Source organism: Parastagonospora nodorum, assembly GCF_000146915.1.
Source record: "Parastagonospora nodorum SN15 chromosome Unknown scaffold_1, whole genome shotgun sequence".
Classification (NCBI taxonomy): domain Eukaryota; kingdom Fungi; phylum Ascomycota; class Dothideomycetes; order Pleosporales; family Phaeosphaeriaceae; genus Parastagonospora; species Parastagonospora nodorum.
In genome coordinates, this window is record NW_001884549.1 from 922,471 (window position 1) to 933,531 (window position 11,061).

Sequence of the window (11,061 nt, forward strand, 5' to 3'; positions counted from 1 at the left end):
GCTGCATCGCGCCTTCCACGCAGCAACTGCCTGTGCGCCAGCGTGCAACCTGTCCAGTGTCCACCACCACCGCGCCGTCGGGTCCCTGGGCCCTTCTTCGACATCGCCGTTTCAGATCGCATCTCAGATCACCGCGCGCCCTCGCCGTGTCTAAATCTGGGCTTCCCCCACGCTTGCTGCCTCTCCGCATCGCTTGCAGCGCTACTGCAATCTCGTCTCTCTCAGGTCGACACTGCCCATCGATTCGTCTGCGCTCCGACGCCGCTCCTTGCTTGCGCCGACGCCCTGTACCACCGCTCCACTGCGCGCAACCCACTCCAGACGCCGCACTGCGACCCCGAGACGCTGCCCATTTTGCGTCAACAATACCACACCCTCCCCTCTGTGCGGGAGGCTCCACGGACGCCCCAGACCAGCATCGCCTGGTCGCCGCAGCATAGGTGGAGACGATGGAACATGGCATGTGCAATGTCATCTACACGGACCGGCGCGCCAACGACGAACACGTGCAGCGAGAGACGCTCTCCGATTCACTCGTGGCGCGGAAGAGCACCGGCAATGTAGGCCAGAGCTATTTCGCCCTGGGCAAGACGCCGCCCGCTGAAGTGCATGCGAACGTGGAAGCGATCCTGTCCATGTTCAACGAAGGTACGTGCCCACACACTCAACCACGACGACGCTACTAACAGGCTACCTAGTCCACATCTGCGGTTCAGGCCGAGCATGTTTATCCAAGATCGCCAGCATACTCGATTCGCCCAGAGGCAATGCGCCCATCTTTGTCATCATAGACGTCCCCTACGCCGAAGAGCAGCGCCTCAAGCGGTTGTCGCGCGAACCACGCACGCCCTCGCCCACCTCTGGGCGTGTAATACGAGTAGATACGAGCGAACCCAACGACATTTACGGCACCCACCTCCTCACGCACGTGTCCTCGGAGATCTCGTCCAGAAACTTTTCCAAGCTCGTTGTACCCGTGGTCATGTTGACTGGTCTGGAGCACGAACCTGGTCCATCAGGCCTACCCTCGCCAGGCATATACGGCGCCCAAGTTCTGACCGACAATGTCCGCATATCTCGCTACCTGGACGCTGGCGCTTTCGATGTCTTTTCAAGTCCTCTGTCCAAAGATCGCATGCACGGCCTGGTCATCCACGCCTACCGACTGCAAAAAGAATTTGCGCGTGAAGAGGCCAGTTTTCTGACTTCTAAGAGAAACCGGAAACTCTCGTGGGTCGGCGTCGACGATGCCAAGCCTTACGGGTACCTTCGTGAGGCAATGGTGTCGAATCTGATGACCGGTATCTGTAATCCAGAGACTGTAGGAGAGTCATTAGATGCCGGGTACGGAGTTAAGATGAATGCGCAATTTTACATACGCTAACAAAGCTTAGTGATTTCGATTTGAGCCGAGACCGCAGAGTCGTTGTGGAAGAGGCGCTTGGAACGTGGGCTTTCTCCGCTCACGATTACACCGACGACGAGCTCCTCTACGCAGCACTAGTCATGCTTCAACATGCTCTACAAATGCCAGAGCTCGACAAGTGGAGGATACCAGAAGGCATGTACTTCTCGTTTGCCAAGTATTTTTGCTAACATTCAAAATAGCCGATCTCATTGTTTTCCTCCTAGCCAGTCGCACTGCGTACAACGAATTCGTCAAGTACCATAATTTCCGCCATGTCGTCGATGTTCTCCAGGCCCTTTTTCACTTTCTTGTCAGAATAGGAACTTTACTTCCGTATCCTCCAAACGACTCTTCCGGCTTGTTACCGAAGTCGCCAATAGCTGAGCTCTTGAAGCCCTTTGACGCGCTCACGCTTCTCATTTCCGCCATTGGACACGACGTTGGCCACCCGGGTGTCAACAACGCATTTCTTGTAGCCTTGAATGCGCCATTGGCGCAACTGTACAACGACCGCTCCGTTCTAGAATCTTTCCACTGCGCAGCGTATTCACAAATACTGCGTCGATATTGGCCACAGGCTTTTTCGGATAGTGCGATGCGGAAACTAATGATTAACAACATCCTCGCTACCGATATGGGTCTGCATTTCAAATACATGACCGACCTTGGAAACCTGCAACAGAAGATTGCGCACGACCAAGGTGACACCGATGGCTGGAATTCCAAGATGAAGGAAGAGCAAAAGGACCTGGCTTGTGGTGTCTTGATCAAGTGCGCTGACATTTGCAACGTGGTAGGTGGACAAATTCTCCATGCTGTATGTCGTGAAGCTAACGTTCCCATCAGGCGCGAAAATTTGACACAGCGGCAAAGTGGGCCAACATCCTCACAGACGAGTTTAGTAACCAGGGCATCATGGAGCAAGAATTACAGATGCCTTCATGTCTGTTTGGCGGGCCGCCCGTTCGAGATGACTTGATCAAGCTTGGAGAGTCCCAGATTGGCTTCATGAACATCTTCGCCTGTCCATTGTTTGAAGCAGTCACCGATATTCTACCAGCGATGCGGTTTGCTGTCGATGAAATCCTGGCAAACAAGACTGTCTGGGAAAACAAGATCGACAGTGAGCGCTCCAAGAAGAGAAAACACCCCAATTTCTCGTTGGGTAAGCTAGTTCCTGCCTTTGCTGTCGATCCGTCTCCAAGTCCATTCTCTGGCGGGCCGCCCAGATCGATTGCTGAAGTGAGTGCGCCAGTAATCACACCAGACGCAACCGCGCAGGAATCGTTGGACGAAACTCGACGTCGAGGGTCGAGCGGAACCATCCAGGCAACCGTTGTAGAAGCACAGGGCTCGCCAGCGGTCGTTGACAAGGACCCATGGCGGTTATCTGCAGCAGCTCTCGTAGCACAACGTGCATCCGCATCTCCAGAATATCAAGGTTCAAGACGAGGGAGTGGAGATGCTAGCTTGACGAAGATCCTTGTCACGCAGACCCCAAACCCTGCCGAAACGTGTCCTAGAGATCACACTCCAACACCTGAGGACCACAACCGAGGACAACGAAAAGACACACTTACTAGGTCTGCCTCTAAAAAGAACGACAGAGATGGTGCAAGACCTGTCACTGCCCCATCACAGGCCAGACACAGCCAGAGTAAGCTTTGCGGTTCCCTCAGTCCAGCTTTCGAGTCTTGCTAATATGAGCCAGACGTCGATCTCTATCCTATGCCGCAACCATCTTCTCAAAGCCACTCACAGGTTGATTTGTCCCATACGGCCAATGGCAATTTCGACGGCTCAAAACTACAACATTGGGATTCAAACAAAATCAGTGGCGATAGCAACATGACACGATCTGATGTCTCGCGCAATTCGAGCTGGTGGCGGCAAATGAGTACTAGGCGTGCCACCCGCGACACGAGGAATGGCGACACAGAGGGCAGACCAGCACACAAAGAGACGACACTCGATACAACGCCGTCAAACACGACCTCAACTACGACATCACCTACAATTCCCAGTCCCGATCGCAAAACTACGACAGGCAAGATAAAGAGTTTCTTCAAACGGAAGCCTAGGCACGAAGAGCAACCCAAACAGCTTTCCAGTTTTGGCAGCTCCTCTCAACTGCGAACACCGCCGACTCGCGATCCGAGCCGCTCACTGAACGGCGAAGATTGAATAGACCACGCCACTCTTAGACACGGATCACTATTTCAATCTCCTAGTAAACGACGTCGTATCGAACCACCAAACACGCCATTTTTCTTTCTTCTTCCAACATACCCGTGTCAAAAGCGGTTCTTGGTCTGCTTGCAGCGTCTCTTGCAGATTTTCCTGTCCTCTGGGGTCCCTTTTCCTAGGATACGATAACGCATGATATTGAACGGGCGACCACGAAACAAAAAGCTTCAACTACTACTGTACTTACTATCTTGAGAGGGGAAACAGTCCGACCCTTGGGATCCTTGTTATCCTTTTCGGAGCCGGGCAAGCAAGCGAGCGAGCGAGCGACTTGTTCATTCTCCAGGCTTGGGGAATTCTCAACTCGCAACACGCGCTTCATTTCTTTCGCATTCAGTCACTTGAATTCCTCGAAGTTTTTTTTCTTTGTCTGTTCAATATCGCGATTACCGGACGCGAAGTTCCTTTCTCGCTCGCGAAATGAGATGCGCTGTAGAGTTGTTTTACGCTTCTGGCGCGCTCGTATCTGTCTTGCATTTTCGGATGCGTGCGGGTTTCCTTGGTATAGCAAAGCGCAAGTCTTCCTTTTCTCGCGCTCTTGAGCACGGCTCGGGCTGGAATCATTCTTGAGAGGGTTGTTCGTAAAAGGCTTCGGCCGAGGTTTGATCAACACGCCGGAGAAGCTGCGAGCGCGATTGAAGGTTAAGGGAGGTGTGGGGAAGGAAGATGAAGGCGTGAGAATGTTGAGCGGATGAGCTCGGCAAAGAAGACAGTTAATGAACAGTTTTGCTAGTAATGAAAAATGTATATTCAACGGCTGCTTTGTGTTTGGATGCGTTGTGAGACTTTGTCATCGATAGCGCTTCGTTGAAGATGAGAGTGGTTGTTGAATGGTGATTTCTTTTGCTAGTACAGGTTCCTTTAATGTTGGGATGTACAATATATAAACACATGATCTACTTTACATGTCACACCGGTACTCTCTCACTGCCAACAACCCCTTCGCACCGCTGACATATCTCCTCCTCAGGCTCCCTCACAAAGCGCCAACACCGCGGACACTTCTCCCCACCAGGCGCATGCACGACAACCTTCGCACCCTCCCATCCCTCCACCCCAGCATCGACGTCTTGCTCGACACTCCACGCCCACGCTCTCTCGGCATCACTCCCCCGGATTTCGAATTCGGAAACAACGAATATCGAAGCAAGCTGCTCTTCCACGTCATGTACACCCAGCGAAGAGTTTTGCGTGCACGTCTTGACCAGCTCCACGAGCTTGTGCGCGGCGGTTTGGGAAGGCAGGAGCAGCGTGACACTGGACTCGAGGCCGGATCCGATTTTCTTGTCGGCGCGGAGGGCTTCTTGGGCGGTTTTTATGGCGGTGCTGAGGGATGTGATGTGTGTGAGCACCGTCTCTGTTTGCTTGTCGACGGATGGAGATGGAGGTGGGCGAGTCCAAGTCCCGCGTGCAGGATGCGTAGAATTATCCCTCAGACCCGCGGGGACATGGGCCCAAACTTCCTCCACGAGCAGCGGCGTGACGGGCGCCAGGATCTTGAGCAATTCGTAGAAGACGAGACCGAGCACGCGTTGGGATGCGCTGGCAATCGTGCAGATCGCCCGTGTATATCCGATCCTTGACGCGGTCTCGAAGTAAAACGCGGACAAGTCGTTGGAGATGTACTTATTCAGTGCGTTGACGCCTTTGAAGAATTCGTAGCGGGCGTAGTGCGCGTGGATGTCATGTGTGACTTGTCCGAGGCGGTGTAGTGCGAGGACGTCGGCGAGATGTGTGCTCTCGGGTGAGAGGTGCTCGAAGGAGGAGAATGTGGGTGGGCAGGATGGCAGGGAGAAGATGCCGAGCAGCCATTTGAAGGTTACGCGGTACTTGTGCAGGGCTTGGTTGACGGACATGAGAACGGGCTGCCCGATGGTTACGTCGCGCATGTAATCGCTACTCGCGGCCCAGAGGCGGAGAGCATCAGAGCCCATGGCATCGTATGCTTGTCCTGTGGAATTTGCCTGCGCGGCCTGGCCTTTCTGCTTCTTGCGCTTGATGGGCGGGAGAAGCTCACCGGACATGATTTGCATGGGGGAGATGACGTTGCCGAGTGACTTGCTCATCTTGCGGCCATCAGAGTCGAGTGTGAAGCCATGCGTGATTAAGGTTTTGTAAGGTGCCTTCACAGCTGACTTTTCATAGGGCTGGAGAGCGACGTGGGTTAGCAGCGAAGACTGGAACCAGCCGCGGTGTTGGTCGGTGCCTTCGAGATAGACATCGGCAACGGGCTGATCTGCTTGGAGAGGGAGTAGAGTCCAGCTGGTACCACTGTCGAACCATACGTCCATCGTATCTCTACCTCGGACATAGGTGCCAGTGAGATGCTCTGGCTTCCATGCTGGGTCATCCTGTGCGTCCGTCCACCAAGCGTTGATACCGCGCTCCTTGATCACGCCAATGACATGCGTAATAGTTTCCGAGTCCATGGCAGCTTCCAGCTGGTCACTGTTGACCTTGTACAATGCTGGAATAGGCACACCCCAAGCACGCTGCCTGGATATACACCATTGACTTCGGCCCTGAATGAAACTCTCTAATCGTGAACGACCGGTTTCTGGCATGAATTGAACATGTTCAATTGCATTCATCGACGCAGCCTTGATGCTCTCAACGTTGGCGAACCATTGCTCTGTCGCTCTGGTGATGACAGGCTCTTTGGTTCTCCAGTCGATGGGGTACTTGTGGCGGTACTCTTGCTTCCCACGCAAAAGGCCTTGGTTTTCAAGATAGTTGCACACGGCTTTGCTAGCTGTCTTATTCTCATCAGCCACTAAAAGGCCCTCGAGAAGCTCAGGTTGCTCCGGGAAGGCGTCCTTCGTGAAGGCACCAGCATCATCGATCGGGGCGAAAGCCGGGAGGCCAAGAGCATGGCAAACACGATAATCATCCATGCCGTGACCCGCAGCCAGATGAACCAGACCAGTACCAGACGAGTCGGTGACAAAGTCGGCATGAATGACAGACTGAAATCCACGTGCTTTCTGGAACGGGTTCTCGTACTGCAAATGCCCAGCGAGATCGGATCCTCGCAGCCCAGCCAGTACAACGGAAAGCTCACGCTCCAAGACCGATTGGTACTCCGCGATCCGGGAAGCAGCCACGAAGGTCATCTCTCCACTGCCATTCGAGTCTCTGACAAGGCAATACTCCATGTCGTTGTGCACCGCAATCGCACTATTCGCGGGCAGCGTCCATGGTGTCGTAGTCCAGATCACCACATTAACCTCCCCATCAATACCCTTCAGCGCGCCGTTCCTCAGTTCCTCCGCCACACTTACAGGGAATCGCACAAAAGCAGCTAAGCTCTTATGTCCCTCATCATACTCCAACTCCGCCTCTGCCAGCGCCGTCCTCGAGCTAGGACTCCAATGCACCGGCTTATTCTGCCTGTATATCAAGCCCTTCTCGAACATGGTCTTGAACACCTCAAGCTGTCTGATTTCAAACCCCCGTTCCATGGTCTTGTACGCGTTGTCCCAGTCGCCCATGACGGCCCATTCCTTGAAGCCGCGCATCTGCTCTTTAATGGTGCGCGTGGCGAGTTGGCGGGCTGCCTCGCGGACGGTGACGGGGCTGGTTTGCGCGGCGTCTTTCTTTTGCAGCTTGCAGGGCTTTAATTTCGATGGGTAGGCCATGGCAGTCCCAGCCGGGGATGTAAGAGACTTGCTTGCCTTGGGTGACTTCGTAGCGGCATATTATGTCTTTTGTGATCTTGTTCAGCGCGTGGCCGATGTGCAGTGGGCCGTTGGCATATGGCGGGCCATCGTGGAGTGTGAATGTCGCGGGAGCTGCACTACTCACAGCAGGTCCAAGAAATCCATCTTTGAACTTCTTCAGGGCTTCGAAGCGAGCGGGGCTTCGCTGCCAATTGTATAGGTCATCTGTGCATCGTCGTAGGTATTCCGCATTCGTGGCGGGTGACGGTCGGGGCGGGAAGCTTGACTTGGGCAGTCGAAGCGTAGACGACCATGATGCGCGAAGGACACGCGTCGGGGCTAGCATAATAGCATCATGGGCGGGCTGGCGGTCAATGCAGCTGATTTGTGACTTTTTGAAGATTGAGGTTGCAATGGTGATCTTTCGGAGATTGGCCGGACTTAGTCACTGCATGATCACAGCTTGAACAATGAGGTCTAATAGTAACATAACTACATTGCAATTGCAAGAAGGACAGTCTACGTTGTTACGGAAGTATTTTAGGTTATCTAGAGCGCCTAAAAGTTCTAGCAGAGCAAAAAGATGGAACTTGCCTAGTATAATAGAGGCTCGAACCGGTGCTGCATTGAGTGCGTCAGGAAAACTAAAAATCTATCAAATATTTATTTCTATTAATACTGTAGAATTGACTGTGTCGCTAGTAAGTTAATTAATTTAAGAAATTTATGTTTGTTATTAAATATACTTTAAAATAAAACTTTGTTAAAATAGTTAGTACTGTTAGAATTGTTAGAACTATTAACGCGATAGTCTAGCACATAACTTTACTATCTTTAACTATTATATTTTCTTTCTTCTTACCTACTCTATCTTTCTATCTACGCTATTGAAGTTTACTTCTTTAATATACTTTCCTTAGTATCTTACTATATATTTACTTCTTTCTGCATTATAACTAGATATTATAGATATTACTAGAAAGAGCTTTATTAGAATTATTAGTAATATAAGAATTATTCTATTACTATGCTAGTCCTGCATTCTATATAGTTATCTACTGTTAAGCACTATTAAGCACTGTTAAGCATCTTTCCTAGCAGTGCGCTAGACCTTAGCAGAGTGCTTCTAAACTTATAATAATTAGTTTAGTTTAATGCTAGTCTATGCGTTAATCTGTAATTATTAATTCTCTACTTTATAGTTTATCTTAGAAAGTTATTTTAACGTCCTACTTACTTAGTACTTTAAGTTCTAGTTTACTATCTAGGTTAAAATAGATAATGCTAATATATATTTCTGCTAACTAGCTAAGTTAGTATACTTAGAATATAAATTAATTCTATATATTCTGCTTATCTTGTAGCGTGCGTATAATAACGACGTGCGTAGCTTCTATTAGTATAATTGCCTCTGCAAATGCTATTAAAGCTACTATAATCTAAGGCCTATCTAGATCTCTCTATTTAGTAAGCTTAAGGTTAATTTTATGCTGTATTATACCTCTCTGCATAACTAAGACGCTCTCGTTACTAAACTTCTCTCTTAAGCTTAGCTACGTTACTGCCTGCATAATTAGTTTATATAACTCTATAAGAATTTTAGCGCAGACTTCCTTTAGCAGTAGTAGTGTATTAGCTGCTTTTACTACATCTTCTACTATAATGCTCTATATCTAGCTTAGTATTCCTAGAATTTTAACCCTTAGAGCATAAATTTAATAGGTTTTAAAACTTTAGGCTGCTTTTAGTTATAGCACGCGCCTCTTATACTAGGAAATAGTCCTTACTTAGGTTAGTAAAAAGGTTCTTTACGCTGTTTAATATAAAGCATTTAACTTTGCAGCTACTATATATTTTAAACTATGCTGCCTTTAGAGTAGCAAGCGTAGAGTAAGATGCTATCGCCTATATCTTAAAGTAGTTAAAGATTATATATCTGCTAGCTTCTAATTTATTAAGGCCTTCTTTTTCTAGGATATCTCTATATTATTGCTTAGCGTTTTATACTATACTAAGGAAATCTAAACATAGATAGCTTTAGAAGTAAGGCAGAAAGTTACTCTTAATACTAGATATTAGTTTACTCTATAGGTTGCGCGTCTTTAATATTCTTTTTAATATAAATCTCTGCGCTACTGCTGCTCCTTAAGATATAAGTTCTTTATACTTATAAGATAACTTATATTTGCTTACGTTGTACTTTATATTAGCAATTATATTACGCTATTATTTAGCTATTGCTAGGCTATTAAGAGCTGTGTTTTAGTAAGTTCTATAAGATAGTATCTCTGTAATTAACTAGTAGACTATATCTTCTATCTTATAGATGCGATCGCTAGTTACAGAGTCTCTCTTATTAGTAGCGTTAAACTAGTTAGAGACCTCTTTTCTATTTTAAAGGCTAATAAGTACTAGCGATATAAAGATTAAGATCTTATTTAGTTCTTATTCTATAGGCGTTCTAGATAGGGCCTATGCTTTCTATTAGTATCTGTAGTTATAGCTTTAAATATCCTAGTAAAACTTAGCTATAATTATGCTCTTTAACTTATAATTATAGAATTTATTAAATATAGTCTGCCTCTATACAGTAATATAACTAGAAAGTAGTATTACTCTCTTTTCTATATAAGAGCTGCCTTTGCGTATAATTATTTGCTATGCTATAACGCTTATAGTGTTATAAGCTCTAAATATATGCTTATCTACCTTTCTAAAGCTGCAGACTATTATAAACTATGCTGCTAATAGTGCTAGATAGTGCTTTGTAGCCTTAGAGTGCACAGCAGGCGTATTTACTTCTAGTATTATCTAGTAGACTATTTCTTAATAATCTACGCTTTCTAGCACGTAGCTCTATAGAGCAACTAACTTATTAGTAGCAGCGAGCGCTTTAGAGATAGCATTAGTAGTATTAATTTATATCTCTATTGCTTTCTCTTTTATTAGTCTACTTATATTCTCTAGAGAAGAGTTACTAAAGAAGCAGAACTATAGAGCTAGTAGATTACTTAGGTTGCACTACGTAGAGTTTATAAGATCTATTATAACTATCTTATTCTTCTAGGCATTAGCTGCTTGCTTTTAACTAGTTATTATTATAGCTACTTATTAAGATTTAGCGTTAAAGAAGAGGCTTCTTTTGCATGCGCAGTAGAACGTTCTCTTGCCTTTAGTAGAATATAGCTTATTATTATTATTAACTGTATTATATTCTATTACGTTGCCTTCTACTTACGTATTTTATACTTCTATCTAGTTCTTAAAGTAAATATGTTCTATAAGGACGGCAAGTACTATTACTTGCATTTTACTTATACTTATAGCATTAGCAAAGATCTTGCTATTATTAGATAATAACTCTTTAAAGTAGAGAATATATGCGTCTATAAGCTAGTATAGAGTAAAGTTATAACTAACTTCTTAATATGCTAGTAGCTTTATTATGCGCTTATTCTAGAGGTTATTAATTAAAATACTAAAGAATACTACAGCTAAAGTCTACTCTTCTAGAGTGCAGTATTCTATTACTATCTCTACTCTTGCAGAGAGACTATCTCTTATTCTAGTTTATTTATTAGCAAAGTAAATAGTAGTTAACTATCTTCTATAGTAAACTTACTTAGCGTTTAATAAAGCTTTAAGCCTTTTCTTTTATTCTCTAGTAAAGTTCTTTGCTATTATTGCCTTCTTATCCTCTAAGTTATCCTTAGAGTTAATATCTAAGCTGCTATCTAAGCAGTAGTT

The 11,061-nt window shown here is 46.8% G+C and overlaps 3 protein-coding genes across 3 annotated transcripts; 1 reads left to right on the top strand and 2 right to left on the bottom strand.

Moving 5' to 3' along the window:
- Positions 1 to 449: 449 nt before the first annotated feature.
- SNOG_00406 (hypothetical protein) lies at positions 450 to 3,069 on the top strand (the record flags this gene model as incomplete). Its single annotated transcript, XM_001791040.1, has 6 exons — positions 450 to 648; positions 690 to 1,344; positions 1,422 to 1,574; positions 1,637 to 2,201; positions 2,255 to 2,822; positions 3,050 to 3,069. The coding sequence occupies 6 exons, from the start codon at positions 450 to 452 to the stop codon at positions 3,067 to 3,069; spliced, it is 2,160 nt and encodes a 719-aa protein (XP_001791092.1).
- Positions 3,070 to 3,635: 566 nt separating this feature from the next.
- Positions 3,636 to 3,977, bottom strand: SNOG_00407 (hypothetical protein; the record flags this gene model as incomplete). The annotated part of the gene is made up of 2 exons (XM_001791041.1): positions 3,636 to 3,770; positions 3,843 to 3,977. 2 exons carry the CDS (start codon positions 3,975 to 3,977, stop codon positions 3,636 to 3,638), a joined length of 270 nt encoding a protein of 89 aa, XP_001791093.1.
- Positions 3,978 to 3,992: 15 nt separating this feature from the next.
- Positions 3,993 to 7,628, bottom strand: SNOG_00408 (hypothetical protein; the record flags this gene model as incomplete). The annotated part of the gene is given in 4 exon segments (XM_001791042.1): positions 3,993 to 4,278; positions 4,604 to 7,269; positions 7,322 to 7,539; positions 7,556 to 7,628. 4 exon segments carry the CDS (start codon positions 7,626 to 7,628, stop codon positions 3,993 to 3,995), a joined length of 3,243 nt encoding a protein of 1,080 aa, XP_001791094.1.
- Between the last annotated feature and the right edge of the window lie 3,433 nt (positions 7,629 to 11,061).